Below are 16,961 nucleotides of genomic sequence, written 5' to 3'. Positions count from 1 at the left end.
AGAAGTCATCTCTATAACATAAAAGTGCAATGTAACGCAGCAAATACTGATGTAGAAGCTGCAGCAAGCTATTCAGAAGATCTACCAAAGATAATTAATCAAAGTGGTTACATTAAACAAAAGATTTTCAGTGTAGAAGAAATAACCTTAAATAGCAAGAAGATACCATGTAGGACTTTCATAGCTACATAGAAGTCAATACCTGGCTTCAAACTTCAAAGAACAGGCTGACTCTCTTTTTGAGGGCTAGTGCAGCTGGTGACTTTTAGGTTGAAGCCAGTACTCATTTACCATTCCAAAAATCTTAGGGCCCTTAAGAATTATGCTAAATCTGCTTTGCCTGTGCTATATAAGTAGAACAACAATGCCTGGCTGACAGCATATCCAGGCTTGGATTACTGAATATTTTACTCAACTGAATGTTTGAGACCTACTGCTCAGAAAAAAGATTCCTCTCAAAATTTACTGCTCAAAGGGGACTTCCCTGGTGGTGGAGTGGTTAAGAATCCGCCTGCCAGTGCAGGGGACACGGGTTCAATCCCTGGTCTGGGGAAGATCCCACATGCTGTGGAGCATCTAAGCTCGTGTCCCACAACTACTGAAGCCCACGTGCCTAGAGCCCAGAGCCTGTGCTCCGCAACAGAAGAAGCCACTGAAATGAGAAGACTGCACACTACAATGAAGAGTAGCCCCCACTCACCACAACTAGAGAAAGCCCACGCACAGCAACAAAGACCCAATGCAGCCAAAAATAAATAAATTTAAGAAAAAAATTTACTGCTCATTGACAATGCACCTGGCCACCCAAGAACTCTGATGGAGATATACAATGAGATTATTGTTGTTTTCATGCCTGCTAACACAGCATCCTTTCTGCAGCCCATGGGTCAAGTAATTTCAACTTTCAAGCTTATTACTTTAAGTACTTTGTAAAGCTGTTGCTGCCATAGATAGTGATTCCTTCAATGGATCTGAGCAAAGTAATTTGAAAACCTTCTGGAAAGGATTCACCATTCTAGATACATTAAGAACATTCATGGTTCATGGCAAGAGGTCAAAAGATCAACATTAACAGAAGTTTGGAAGAGGTTTACTCTAACCTTCATGGATGACTTTGAGAGGTTCAAGACTTCAGTGGAGGAAGTAACTGCAGATGTAGAAATAGCAAGAGAACTAGAATTAGAAGTGGAGCCTGAAGGTGACTGAATTGCTGTAATCTCATGATAAACTTTAACGGATGAGCAAAGAAAGTGGTTTCTTGAGATGGAATCTATTCTTGATGAAGATCCTGTGAAGACTGTTGAAGTGACGACAGAGGATTTAGAACATTACATAAACTTAGTTGATAAAGCAGTGGTTGGGTTTAAGAAGATTGACTCAAACTTTGAAAGAAGTTTTACTGTGGGTAAAATGCTATCAAACAGCATTGCATGCTTCAGAAAACCAATCACTTGTGAAAGGATGAGTTAATTCATGCAGCAAATTTCATTGTTTTATTTTAAGAAATTGCCAGAGCCACCCCAGCCGTCAGCAACCACCACCCTGATCAGTCAGCAGCCATCAGCATCAACACAAGACCATCCAGCAACAAAAAGATTACAACTTACTGAAGGCTTAGATGATGGTTAGCATTTTTTAGCAATGAAATATTTTAAAATTAAGGTATGTATTGTTTTTTTAGACATAATGCTATTGCACACTTAATAGACTATAGTATACAGCACACTATAACTTTTAACTTTTAAACATAACTTTTATATGCACTGGGAAATCAAAAAATTCAAGTGATTCACTTTATTGAGATATTCGCTTAATATTGTTGTGGTCTGGAATCAAACCCGCAATATCTCTAAGATATGCCTGTATTCGTTTTAATTTGTTTCCTTCTCATAATGAAATTAAGCACTTTTTTATATTTGTTAGTCATTTGGATATCTTCTTTCATAAAGTTTCTCTAAGACTTTTGCATGTTTTTCTTTTGAGTTGCCTGTCTTAAGTTTTTTATCAGATATATTGACAACAAGTATCTTTTCCCATTCCAAGTCTTTCCACTTTCATAATAGTGCCTTTATATGTATTGACTCTTCTTAATTTCAGTGTAGTCTTTTTTTTCATAGATTGTGCTTTTCTGATGAATGTTCCATCTGGTTTTGACTATTTTCTCCATCTTTCCTCAGTATTCTTAAAACTATTCATCATAGTTTTTTGGGGTTTTTTTGTTTTGTTTTGTTTTGCGGTATGTGGGCCTCTCACTGTTGTGGCCTCTCCCATTGCGGAGCCCAGGCTCCGGACGCACAGGCTCAATGGCCATGGCTCACGGGCCCAGCCACTCCGCAGCATGTGGGATCTTCCTGGACCGGGGCACGAACCCGTGTCTCCTGCATCGGCAGGTGGACTCTCAACCACTGCACCACCAGGGAAGCCCAGTTTTTTTTTTTTTTTTATGTCCTTGTTTTATAACTCCAGTACCTCAATCATCTGTACATATGTTTTTATTGTTTTTCTCTGTTTCTAGTCATTTGATTCTGTCTGTTAGTATGCTTGATAGTTTCTGAAGAATTGGTGAGGCTCTGAATAATATCTTTCTATAGACGAGATTTATTCTGTTCTCTGGCAGGTAGAGTAGGGCCTGGTCACCTAATCTGCTAAGGTAATGGTATAAATTCAGGCCTGTTGTTATTTTGGTAAGTCTCCTATATCTACTTCACTCTGGCTTTTAAGATGTAGCCCTTAGTGGATTCCAGCTGAAAGCTTGGAGTGTTCACCAGGGCCTCTCCACCTTGGTGGCTTCTAAATCTTTACCTTTACCTCCTCAGCCCAAAATTCCAATGAGATTGCCAAAAATTTCACTCTGATTTTTAGTCTTTCTGCTTAATGTCTTAGACTCCTTAATAACATTATATTTGATATACTGTAGCAGCAAATAAAGATATTTAAAACATTAGAAATATTAAATGAAGAATTTTGAGATTGGTAAGAGATTTTGACTATAGTATAATGAAAAGAATTGCTTATAGTTGTAGTTAAGCAACAAAATAAATACAGCTATTAGTCTTTCATCCACTATGACTATTATTGAATACTAGTAGAAAAATATGTACAAAATAAACTGTAAGTTGTGTTAAAGGCCAAAAATGAGTAGAAGAGTAAAATATTATTGACAAAATTTAGATCTGAACGTTTTTGTTGTTAATTGAACTTAGAAATAATAGCTTTTGTCAGAATCTTTTATTGATAAATTTGATATGGAAAAAATTATTGAATTTGTTTAAAAGTGCACATGAAAAACAGTTGATTTCACAAAATGGAAATCAGTGTGTGGGAAATGTATCCTTCTGCTCATGAAGTATTAACTGCACAGGAATTGTTCTTTTGCTGTAAACAAACAGAAAACTAGACTAAAGAAAAGAAATTGTGTTTAGACATTGTTCAACAGGAAGCACACAATTATGATCCCTGTGAGAAAAGAAACAAAAGAAATGCACCCTACCATTGTGCCAGTTCTGCCTGGAGGCATTTCCCAAGTTGAAAAGCAGGGGTGGGAGGAGCCCAAACAGCCTGGTGGTCTTGGTGCCTTTAGATCAGATATTGGAGAATATGAATTATCTAGAATTTGTGAGGCAGAGCAAGAGAGGTAATTGCATAATGGTAGAGCTCTGGAGATCTGCAAAGGGAACCCCTTGAATCATTGGCTGAATACAGATCTATATATGCCAAGCATGAAACTACAAGAGGCTGGGGCAAGAACCACTGAAAAGAAGAAGGCCATACATTTTTTGGAGGTTGCACAGGGCTGGGAACATTTTGCTTTCTCACTGGCTGTAATGAAGAGACTTAGCACGCACCAACAGGTAGAGTCCTTGGATGGGTATAGCTGTAGTGAGGCTAAATTAATTCTGGGCTAAAAGACTCCAGTGGACCTACCCCAGAAAGCTAAAAGGACTCAAAGGAGTCAGAACTAATCATGGGTAATTTAACTATATGCCAGAACAAAGTCCAGCACTCTGATAGAATGAAACATCATCCAACAGTGTGAATTTAACAATGTCTGACATCTAATAAAAATTTACCAAGCATGCACAATATGAAAAGTAACCCATAACAAGGAGAAAACCAAAATGATAGAAACAGAATTAATATGGTTGTTGGACTTAGCAGACAACATAAAATAGCAATTATCAGTATATTATTCATATCTAACAACATAGAGGAGAATGTCAACGTGATGGAAATGGAAGATGTAAAAAGAAAGACCCAAATTGTACTTCTAGAGATGAGAAAGACAATAAAGTGAAAAGTACATTGGATAGGATTAATAACAGAATAATTACTGGCTTTTTAAAAATCAGTGAAATACCAGAAACTCTTCAGACAAAAGCATGGGGAGAAAACAGGCTAACAAAAAAATGAACAGAGCATCAGAGACTTGTAGAACAGTATCAAGTAGTCTAATATATGTATATATCATTGAAGTCATCACTAGGCAGGGGGGCAGGAAAATATATCTAAAATTTGTCCAATTCTAAACCCATAAATAGGAAGAAAGAAAGGTTAACAAAGCTAAGCAGACGCATAAAGGAAAAGCACATCATAACCAGACTGCTAAAAATCAATGGTGACAAAATCTTAAAAGCAGCCAGAGAGAAAAGACACATTACATAGAAAGGAACAAAAAATAAGATGAGAATTCTCACTGTAAACTATTCAAACTTTAGAGATGTCGAAAAGGAGACATCTCTAAAGTACTGAAATGGAGAGACATCTCTAAATCATTAAAAGAGGAACGGTCTACAGTTTCTACAGTTCTACACTCAGTGAAAATATCTTTCAGATGTGTACAAGAAAATGGACTTTTTCATACTCAAAAAAAGTGAAAGAATACATCAGCAGCAAAATTGCACTACAGGGAATGCTAAAGGAGTTTCTTCAGGTAGAAGGAAAATAATATCAGATGGAAATTTGGATCTATACAAAGGTAAAGTTATGAAGGGTGCTGGAAATTATAAATATGTGGATAAATATAAAATATTTTATTGTTTCTATATAGGGTATATATGTGTGTATATATCACACTATTCCTTTGTACTATGTGGTGTGTATATATATAATACTGGTTGTCTGTAGTATTTCTGTGTACAGGCAACAAACAGTTGGAATTTTAAATTAATACCATTTACAGTAATATCAGAGTATGATATTCATAGGGGTAAATTACCAAAATACATATAAGACCTAACTCCAAAACAAGATTTCTGGTCCAGCCTGTAAGGTGTCATCACTCCATACTAACAAGTAAAAGCTGAACAGACTGAAAAGAACCACTCTTCTGTGATCCACCAGAGAAGTAAGGTCATAGAGCAAACTACTGACACCCAAATTGGAGAGAGAAACAGGCGGAAACAGAATCAAAACGCCCTGGAAGTGGAGCAAAAACCTCCGTGGCAACCACTGCTGGGGTAGCGAAACCTAAATTGTAATTGCTGGAGGCTCAGAGTAAATAAATCTCAGAGATAAAAACTCCAAGGGGGGGGGGTCCAGATAAGTGGGGGCACAATTTTGTGAGTTTTACCTCTAGAGCTCTACTGATCTTTGCAGTGAATATTGAAGAAAAATCCTCTCATGCTTCCAGCAGGGGGCAAGATAAAAAGAAGCTTTTGAAATGCACCAGAGCACTCTGTTCTTAACAAGCCCTGCCATCAGGAGAAAGTATTACCAAAGATTAACCTATCTGGAGGAAAGGAAATATCTAATACCTACTCCCTCCAGCCTTCCATATGGAGGAAGAGAAATACCCAACTCTAGCCCCCTCTAGCCATCCTGTCCCACCTAAGAGGGGTTTGGAGACTGGGCTGCATTAGTGAATTTCATACTCTAGGGGCACAGGCTCATTAAAAGACTGAGACCTACCCATAGGACTAGTAGAATGCTTCCCCTTCCCCCACATTTTACCACTACATTACTAAAGGCATGTTTACCATAGTTCCTTTTACCCAGTACATCATGTCTCCCTTTCAACAAAAAGTTACATATTAAAAACATTAAAAAAAGACATATTAAAAACCAGAAAACACAATTTGAAGAGACTGAGCAAGCATCAGAACCAGAGTCAGATATGGCAGGAATGTTCAAATTACTAGACCAGGAATTTTTTTAAACTATGATTAATGTGCTTTAATGGAAAAAGTAGACAAAATGCAAGAACTGTTAGGTAATGTAAGAAGAGAGATGGAAATTCTAAGAAAAAGAAATGGTTGAGATCAAAACTACTAACAGAATGAGGAAAGCCTTTGATGGGCTCATTAGTAGAATAGACATGGCTGAGGAAAGAATCACCAACCTTAAGAATATGACAATAGAAACTTCCAAAATGGCAAAGCAAAGAGAAAATAAAAGACAAAAACAACCCAGAATATCCAAAAACTTAGGACAACTACAAAGGGAGTTATATATGCATAATGGGAATTCCAGGAAGAAAAAAGAAAGGAACAAAAGCAATATTTGAAGTAACTGTGACTAAGAATTTCTCCCAAATAAATGTTAGACACCAAGCCACAGATCCAGGAAGCTCAGAGAACACTAAGCAGGATAAATACCTAAAAGAGTACACCTAGACATATCATATTTAAACTTCAGAAAATCAAAGCTAAAATCTTGAAAGAAGCCAAGGAAAAACACCATACCTGTAGAGGAGCAAAGGTAAGACTTACATTCAACTTCTCCTTAGAAACTATGCAAACAAGAAGAAAGTAGAGTGAAATATTTAAAGTGTTGAGAGAACAAAACTTACCAACCTAAAATTCTTTACAGTGTGAAATTATCTTTCAAAGGTGAAGGAAAAAGACTTTCTCAGGCAAACAAAAATTTAGGGTATTAGTTGCCAGTAGATCTGCCTTGCGGGAAATGTTAAAAATTCTTCACAGAGAAGGAAAATAGTATGTCAGAAAATCAGATCTACATAAAGAAAAGGAAGATCATCAGAGAAGGAATGAGTGAAGATAAAATAGAATGTTTTATCTTTCTTATTATTAATTGATTTAACTGACAAGAGTTCAAATTAATAGCAACAATGTATTTGATTATGTATGCTTGTGTGTGTGTGTGTGTGTGTGTGTGTGTGTGTGTGCATGCATGCTGCATTCACGCACTTATATATAAGTGAAATGAATGGCAGCAATGATTGAAAAGGAACAGGAAAGAGGAATTAGGAATATTTTGTTATTATAAGGTACTTGTACTACTTGTGAAGCAGTATAGTATTATTTGACAATTGACTCGGATTAGTTGTCAATATGTATTACAAACTCTGGGGCAACCACTAAATACAGAAGTATAGTTTGCTAAGAAAGGAGAGAAAATGGAATCATGTAAAATGTAGTTTTATTCATAACTGCCAAAACTTGGAAGCAACCAGGATGTCCTTCAGTAAGTGAATGGGTAAACAAATGTGGTATAGGGTTGGCCAAAGTTTCCATCGGTTTTTAAGTAAAAATAAAAGAAACATTTTTCATATTCACCAAGAACTTTGTTGAACAACATATTCACCATTTTGTTCCACTACCTTCTGACATTTTTCAGGCAACTTCATAATTCCATCTTCCCAAAACTTGTTACCTTTTTGAGCAAAGAACTGTTCCAGGTGCCTTTAACAGTCTTCCAGGGAGTTGAAATTTTTTCCATTAAGAGAATTTTGTAAAGAGTGAAATAAATGGAAATCCAAAGGTGCAATGTCTGGTGAATACAGCAGATGAATCAGAACTTCCCAGCCAAGCTGTAACAGTTTTTGCCTGGTCATCAAAGAAACACGTGGACTTGGGTTACCCTGATGGAAGATTATGCATTTTCTGTTGACTAATTCCGGATGCTTTTCATCGAGTGCTGCTTTCTTTTGGTCTAATTGGGAGCAGTACTTGTTGGAATTAATCGTTTGGTTTTCCAGAAGGAGCTCACAATAGAGGACCCCCTTCCAATCCTACCATATACACATCATCACATTCTTTGGTTGAAGACTGGCCTTTGGTGTGGTTGGTCGTGGTTCATTTCACTTGCCCCACGATCTCTTCCATCCACATTGTTGTACAGTATCCACTTTTCATCACCCGTCACAATTTGTTTTTAAAATGGAATGTTTTCATTATGTTTCAGTAGAGAATCGCATGTGGAAATGCGGTCAAGAAGTTTTTTTTTTGCTTAACTTATGTGGAACCCAAACATCAAGGCGATTAACATAACCAAGCTGGTGCAAATGATTTTCAACGCTTGATATATTTTGAGTGTGTCCACTATCTCTTGCCTGGCATAATGTTAATTGTTCTCAATTAATGTCTTGATTTGATCTCTATCAACTTCAACTGGTCTACCCAACCGTGGAGCATCGTGCAGCAAGAAAATCTCCAGCACGAAACTTTGCAAACCACTTTTGACGCGTTCGATCAGTCATAGCACCTTCTCCATACACTGCACAAATCTTTTTTTGCATTTCAGTTGCAAATAATAAAGCATAATGTGCTGAAAATGTTGCTTTTTTCTTCCATCAATATCAAAATGGCTTCACATAAATTTACCAATTTTGATAAGTTTTTTTAAATGCATGCTGATATGGCAGCTGACACAATACAATCTAACAAAACTATTTTGAATGAAGTTAAAGACATCTAAGCACTACTAGATTCATGTTACGGAAAAAACCGAACAAACGTTTTGGCCAACCCAGTACATTCAGGCAATGGAATACTGTTTAGTGCTAAAAAAAAAAAAAAAATGATCTATCAAGCTATGAAAAGACATGGAGGAAACTTAAATGCATATTATTAAGGGAAAAAAGCCAATCTGAGAAGGCTGTATACTGTATGATTTCAACTATATGACATTCTAGAAAAGGCAAAACTGTGGAAATAGTAAAAAGATCAAATGTTGCCAGAGGTTGGTGGGGAGGGATGAATAGGCAGAGCACTGGGGATTTTTAGGGCAGTGAAACTATTTTTTATTATACTGTAATGGTGGCTACATGTCATTATATACTTGTCAAAATCCACAGAATATCCTAACACTAAGAGTGAATGTTATTGTAAACTATGAAGTTTGGGGGTAATGATGTTGTTAACATAGTTTCATCAGTTGTAACAACAGTACCCACTGATAAAGGATTTTGTGGGAGGTTGTGTGTGGGAGGGATAGGGGGTATATGGGAAAACGCTGTAGTCAATTTTGCTGTAAACCTAAAGCTGCTGTAAAAAAAAACCCCAGTTAATAATTTTTAAAAGTACAAAATATTGCTGTGAAAAATTAATGGAAATATAAATATATGGTGAGATATGCCATAAATCTATGGTGAGATATGCCATGTTTACAAATCAGAAAATTCATTGTTAATGTCACTTCACCCAAATTGTTTTGTATATTTAACGCACCCTTAAACAAAATCATGGCATCCTTTTCTGTAGAAAGTAACAAACTGATCATAAACTTGTATGAAATGCAAAAGACCTAGAAGGTGAAAACAGTGTTATAAGAGAACAACGTTGGAAGACATACACTACCTGAGTTCAAGACTTACTATAAAGCTATAGTAATTAAGAGAATGGTGTTGGCATAAGGATAGAAATATAAATCAATGGACAAATTAGAGAGTATATATAGAGTCCATTGGTTTTCAGCAAAGATGCCAAGGTAATTTAATGGGGAAGAGAGAGTTGTTTCAACAACTGTTGCTGGAATAACCAGAGGGGAAAAGTGAACCTCAACTCTTACACCATACACAAAAATAACTTGAAATGGATCATAGACCAAATACAAAGGCTAAAAATTAAAACATCTATAAGAAAATGGTACAACCCTGTGTGTAGAAAATTCATGTAGCAAATTAAATGGGCTTACTGAAAGTTGTGTCAAGGTTTTCTTAACAAAAATTCTGATTTTAAATGTCACATTCAAAAAAGTGGAGTCGGGGTCAAATGGGAGCAAAAGACAGTCTCATGACTCAGAATATTCTGTAACCATAATCAGCATCCTTTATCATCATTGCATAGTAAATATTGCTACTATAGTGATACAGAGTAGTGGCAGAATTAATTTTTTAATATCTTTATTTTTTATAGTTCTACATCAGTAACAAAGTTTTAATCAGTTTCTTTTATACATTGTTTCATTTTCAAGAAGGCAAGTATATGTGCTAGAGTGACTTTTGTATATTTTGTACATTTATATATGTTGAATACTTATAGTTCATACATTTGGATTTATTGTAAATGGATTTCTATTACGTTTTTTTTAATAAATTTATTTTTGGCTGCATTGGGTCTTTTGCTGCTGTGCGCGGGCTTTCTCTAGTTGCAGCGAGTGGGGGCTACTCTTCGTTGCAGTGCACGGGCTTCTCATTGCAGTAGCTTCTCTTGTTGTGGAGCACAGGCTCTAGGTGCGCAGGCTTCAGTAGTTGTGGCACATGGGCTTAGTTACTCCGTGGCATGTGGAATCTTCCCGGACCAGGGCTCGAACCTGTGTCCCCTGCATTGGCAGGTGGATTCTTAACCACTGCGCCACCAGGGAAGCCCTCTACTAAGTGTTAAGGGTCTGTGTTTATTGTATATCATGAACTTTCGGTCATATAAATAATTGGCTATACACAGGGTTTCTTGGGTACTTGGTTTTATCATTTTCATTCCACATCCTCCCCATTGTTAGATTAAAACATATCAGTTATGAAATGTTAAATTAGAAGAATTAAAACCATTGATTGCACATCTCAGCATAATCACGTTTATTTTATTTATTTATTTCAGTAAAGATGATATCATGTTGATTTCTGTGGAAAGTCGTAATTTGACAACTCCAATTACATCAGATCCAACAGGTATCTTAAAATATGACCTATCAAATCAGAAAGCCTCAAATCAGTATTTGTTTAAAATAGAGAATTGAATATTATCTTTTAATAAAATAAAAGTTTTAATTCTACTCTCAAAAATGTTTAATTTATATCTGTGATTAATATTACCTGAATAAATCAGTGATTGCTTAATAAAATTGAGGTTTCTTGTTAACTTTGTGTTTATCAATTTATGGCCTTTTGTTTCTTTACTGTGTTTAATGGCTTTGTAAATTATAAAACTACTTACCTTTCATATCCGTTATTTGTACTTGTTTACTCTGGTCTTGTTGCTGATAGTGATGGTTTATTTTTTGTTTGTCTTTTGTTTTATCGAGTTGTAGTCTACTAGTTTGTCTAATCTTTAGTATCTTTGATTTTTTTAAACTTTTATAAATAATACTTCTGTTACTCTTTAGAGTTTCTCATTACACTTAATGTAAAAATCTTTAACCTTAGATTTCCAATAAATTTCCTTTCCCTTAAAATAGCTATCTTTTTTGCCTCATAATTTCTCCTTCAAAATTCCCCATTTCCTTTTCATTTTTAATATACATTAGAGAGTTTAATTTGCATCTTAATTTCAGAAAGCTTTGTCTGCACTTACATAGCTACTTAATTGCCACTATGATTTGGGCTGTTAACATTGTAAATCAAATAGTTAAGGGATATTAAGCATTTATCTGAGGCTTTTACTGGTTCTGTGAAGAATCCTCCTCAGCCATCTCAGGTGGTCTAGTCTAAAGATACTATAAATAAAAAAATGTGTAAATTTCCAAGTTACTTCCTCAAATGCTATAGTGGTTTACAGATAGATACTCAAAAAAGAGTTACTAATATAGCTGTAAAGTTACAGAAGGAAAAAATCTTTTGAACCAAAATTAGAGTTTGCTTTTTTTGGACTGGTTCATTGGTCTTTGGAATAAGTAAAGTCGATTGAATTACATTTTTGAGTTACAACCATGATTATATAATGGTTAATTAGCATCCCCATTATTATTGTTTCAGCATTCACATATTATAAAGTCCATAAATATTTAATAGTTAATAAACTTGTCAAATGTTCATATTTTAATAATTTTCTTTCAGATACTGGAAAAATTACATCAGGAAATTCTCACAATTCACCTGATGCTGAAACTGAAGCTACGGTAGGTATTAAATATTGTCTCTGAATATTGTTTATTTGAATACGTTAGTTCTAGGAACTTTAGTGTTGCTACATGTTGGATGACTCATCTTTGTCATTCATTCTTTGGGAGATTCATTCTCTGAGAAATTAATGTCTCCTAGTTAGAGTGACCAGGTTTCAGTCCAGCTTAAACGTTAAAAAGCAAACAGCTAATGATAAACATATTTCACAACCATATTTATTACCAAATTAACTCATTTAGACTCTGCTTAGTTATATTCACAGAAACCATATAGTATTTCACGAGCTTCTCTTTCATAGTAGAGTTAAATTAAGCTGTGAGACTTATAGAATGTTCAATCTCTAGCTTCTAAATAGTAATTTTAAATGATATGTGTTTTATTTTTAAAAAACATTTTCTGTTGAGGCAAAATCTTATTTTTTTAACAACTTTTCAGGCTAAAGAGAAGAAACTTGATTCTGTGATTGATCTAACGAAAGAAGGCCTGTCACACTGCAACACAGGTAAAGGATTTGTCTTTTTCAAGAAAGAGGGAAGGGTAACAACTCAAAATACATTTGACCCATTTATGAAGTTTTTTTGTGTGTGTTAGTGTGTGTATTTAGTAGCTCTATGCAGTTTTATCACATGTGTAGATTTATGTAACTGCCACCACACTCAAATTATACAGCTGTTCTATCACTACAAGGTTCCCTCATGCTATCCCTTTATAGGATTTTTTTAAAGAGTTTGTTCCCAGTCCCTAAACCCTGGCAACCACTAATCTGTTCCTCACTGTTATAATTATATGTTGTTTCATGGATGTTATATAAATGTGATATAATATGTATCCTTCTGATATTGGCTTCTTTCCCTTAGCTTAATTTCCCCCAAGGGTCATCCAAGTTGTTTAGTAACTATTCCTTTTTATCCATGGTGTGGATGTGTAATGGTTTATCCATTCACTCACTGAAAGACATCTGGGTTGCTTGGGACTATTAGAAATCTCTTTTCTACCTGTGAGACACACCTTTTTTCCTTAACCATAGCAATACTGGCTGTGAGAGGATGCTAGGGCATAACATGAAAATGCAGAGGGAGAGTGACAGCAGTGCCCTCTTTCTCAGATTTAAACAAAAAGAAGTAAAATAGAGTCTTCTGGGGCTGGTAATCAATCATAAGGTTTCATCTCTTAATTGCACTTGAATGTTTATGGTACTCTTGATGAAATATTTGATTCCACTTATTAGCATTAGTAAATTAATATTTAAAATGGAGATTACTACAGGAACTATATAGTCCAGTTCATTCTCCGATCTCAACTGTGGATCCAAACAAAGGTTGGAACCATTGGAATCTTTAGGCACCCCATGATAGAATCAAAAAACCCTTCAGTTTCCAATTTCATGAAGATTAGAATGAATTAAAAAATGAAATTGGAGTCCATAATGAAGTAACAATTATGATTAACAATTTTAACATTAATTTTAACAATTAAGATTACTAAATATTTTTTAAACTACACAATACAGTATTCGAGTTGCAGTAAAATAAAAACACAGATTCATTCAGTGCTTGATAAAATAAGGTATACCTGTAATGGGGTTGAGGGGGGCTTCACTTTGAAATCGAGCAGTTGGAAAGATAAATCATGCCAATTCATGATGCTAACTCATGATAATGTGAATGTGAATCTGTCTTGTAAAATGTTCAGTTCTGAATAAGGGTATAGTTAGTTAGTCAGATGAAACTTGGACCATTTCTCATATTCCCAGGCTTGATGAATGGTATCACCAACTCATCCAGTTTCTCAAGCCAGAAGTAAGAGTCAGTTTTGACTCATAGATATGCCTCATTCCACTATGTAGTCAGCTTTCAAGCTCATCAGTTGTCTCCCGAAAAGCTAACAGATGTAGTCCATATATTTCCTTATTCCAGAATTCTATCATCTGTAGTCTATTGCCATAACTTAATAACTAATATTTCTGTCCTAACTTACTGCTTTTAATGAATCTTCTAAGTTGCCACTAAAATATTATTTCCTGTATCCAAATCTGGTTATGTTTTTGTCTTTAGGGTAAAATCCAAATCTTTAACAAGATATACAAAATTCTTAATGACTTAAACCCTGAAAACGTTTCTAGATTTATCTTCTACAGATTCCTTACCTCTTCTTTGATAGCTTCTCAGTAGGTAGTGCTTCTTCTCTCCTTGCCATCACCACATATCCTGTTCTCTTTGCCAGGAATGCTCTCCCCTCTGTACCTCCCCAGGCTTGTCTGATGACCCCACTTCTCATCCTTCAATATTCAGTTTAGACACTTGTGACAAACTGTTCTGGCAGAAATTGTCATCTTTGCTCTCCTTACCCTTGGTATTTTGTGCATGCCTATATTATACCTTTATTTCATTGTTTCTGTACATATCTGTTTTCCTAAAAGGACTTGAAATTCGTTTCAGCAGCATTAATGTTTTTATTAATCTGTATGTTTTCATCGTTTTAGCACAGTGCTTGGCACACAACATACGTTCCCAAAAAAAGGGTTGAATTAATGCAGATTTTCCACTAAATAGTTTTAAAAGAAATGTAAGTTTATATACTGTGAATGGGAGTGTAAATTAATCTTTCTGGAAGACATTCTGTCAATATCAAAACTTTACAAATATGCAAGCCTTGTGACTCAATTCTTTGAATAGTTACCTGAAGAAAATAAAGTATAGGGGAAATATGAAAATGTTCATTGCAGTGCTATTCATGAAATATAAAACTTTGGAAACCCTTAAAGTTCTAGGAATAAGGAATTAATTACAAAAATTACATTTATATGGTACAACCATATTCAACCATTAAAAATAATGTTGAGGAAGTATATGTATTGATGTAAACATGTTAATAATATAACAAGAGAAAAAAGTTATAAAAGTTTATATGTAGAGTCATGGTGGAGTAAGTGGGCTCAGACTTAACTTTTCTTCAGTAAACAAGTAGAAAACTAAACAAGATATAAGAAAAAATTTTTTAGATATTGCAGTACAGGACTACAGTCCCTGAGAGGAGGGAAATGCATGAGATGAGCCCTATGGGCTGCCCCAGCTTTCTTCCTAGATTGTGGTGCACTGATGGAGATCCCAAGCAGAGAATGGCTGTCTTGCTGAGGTAAAGAGAGATTGGCATTCAGAGAGGCTGAGGCAACTGGAATGAGGGGAAGAGTACTATCAGATGAGGAAGCCACTTGGAGAAAGAGCTCCAAGAGGTTAGCATAGGAGTCCTTTTGAGTCTTTGCTGAAATATTAAGTCACACATGCAGAGTGAAATTGCATGAGTCTGGGCAGAGAATGACCAAGGACCTTTACACTAAACAATTTCCAGAGCTCAAACAGCAGTGGGAAATGTTTCAGGTCTGACCAGCCATTGTGGTAGATTCTTACTGAATATACGGGTGTAAACTCATCTTAGAGCAAAGGCAACTCTAGCATTGCCCTAATAAAACTGAACTCAGAATTCAACTCACAACCATGTAAAATTCATAATATCCATAGTCCAATTTTAAAAAGTCACTCGAGATATGAGGAAGAAAAATGGAATCCATAACCAGGAGAAAAATCACTCAAAAGAAACAAACTTAGAAATGACAGTTGACAGAATTAACAGACAAGGACCTTAAAAGAACTGATAGAAGTACACTCAGAGATTTAAAGGAAAACATGAACATAATAAGAGAAATAAAAGATATAAAAGAGAACCAAATGAAATAAAAATACTTGAAGTTAAGTGAATGGAATAAATATTATTATATTAATAAATATTAATTAATTAAATATTAATAAATATATTTAATAAATAATATTAAACACCAGAGAAAGAAAAACAAATTGGTATACTGGAAGAAACAGTACATGACTGTATAATTTGGAAAGAAACTATACAAATTAAAGAAAGAATATAAAAAGAAAAGAAAAAAGACTGGGAAAAAGGAATCAGACCTTTAGTAAACTGTGGGACAATATCAAGTGGTCTAACATACATGTATGGTCAAAAGTTTTACAAATTTAATGAAAAGTACAAGCCCACCATAACCAAGAACTTCAGTACTCTGCAGGCAGGATAAATACAAAGAAAACCACATCAAGGAACATCATAATCAGTTCCTGAAAACCAGTGATTAACAGCAACAACTTTAGAGCAATCAGAAAGACACCATATATATAAGATATATAGGGAAGAACAAAGAATGCACAGTTACCTCAATTGGAACTATGCAAAACAAATCAAATGGCATTATTAAAAGGCTGGGGGAAAATAATTGTCAACCTAGAATTCTATATCCAGCTAATATAACTTACAAACATGAAAGCAAAATTAAGACTTCTGTTTATTAAGATAAACAAAAGTTGTTGCCAGCAGACCTTCACTGTCAAAAATAAAGGAAGTTCTTCAAGCAAAGGGAAAATATAAGATGGAAAGTGGATCTACACAGAGGAATGTAGCAGTATGTTTTGGAGTTTATAATTTATGTAGAAGCTAATGTATGCCAACAGTAGTGTGAAAGATGGTCAGAGGAATGGAAGTATGCTGGCTGTAAGGGTGTTACATTGTGAGTAGTATAATGTTATTTAAGGTTAGACTATACGTTATTAAAGATACTAGATACATACATGTGGCAGTGCCTAGAGCAATATTTTTTTAAGTGCAAGTATGGCTGATAGACCAATAGTGGAGGTAGAATGGAATTTTTAAAATACTCAATCCAAGAGAAGGTGCAAAGAACAAATGACACTAAATAGAGAACAAATTACAGGATGGTAGATTTAAACCCAACCATATTGATAGTTAGAATAAGTATAGAGGGTCTAAACACTCCATTAAAAAGCACACATTGTTGGACTGGGTAACAAAACAACACCCAACTATGTGACAACTACATGATGTATGTTAAATATAAATATATGGATAGGTTAAAATTAAA

At 35.0% G+C, this 16,961-nt stretch overlaps 1 protein-coding gene across 1 annotated transcript in view; it reads left to right on the top strand.

Annotated features, from left to right (window-relative positions):
* The window catches only part of ATF7IP2 (activating transcription factor 7 interacting protein 2), a 61,676-nt gene that overhangs the window by 25,330 nt on the left and 19,385 nt on the right, over positions 1-16,961 (top strand). Inside the window, exons 7-9 of the mRNA XM_065893208.1 lie at positions 10,776-10,846; positions 11,951-12,016; positions 12,459-12,518. Coding sequence (XP_065749280.1) covers positions 10,776-10,846; positions 11,951-12,016; positions 12,459-12,518 — 197 coding nt within the window. The remainder of the gene's footprint in view (positions 1-10,775; positions 10,847-11,950; positions 12,017-12,458; positions 12,519-16,961) is intronic.

This window comes from Phocoena phocoena, chromosome 15 (assembly GCF_963924675.1).
Source record: "Phocoena phocoena chromosome 15, mPhoPho1.1, whole genome shotgun sequence".
Lineage (NCBI taxonomy): Eukaryota > Metazoa > Chordata > Mammalia > Artiodactyla > Phocoenidae > Phocoena > Phocoena phocoena.
This window is presented reverse-complemented; position numbering and strand designations above follow the sequence as displayed.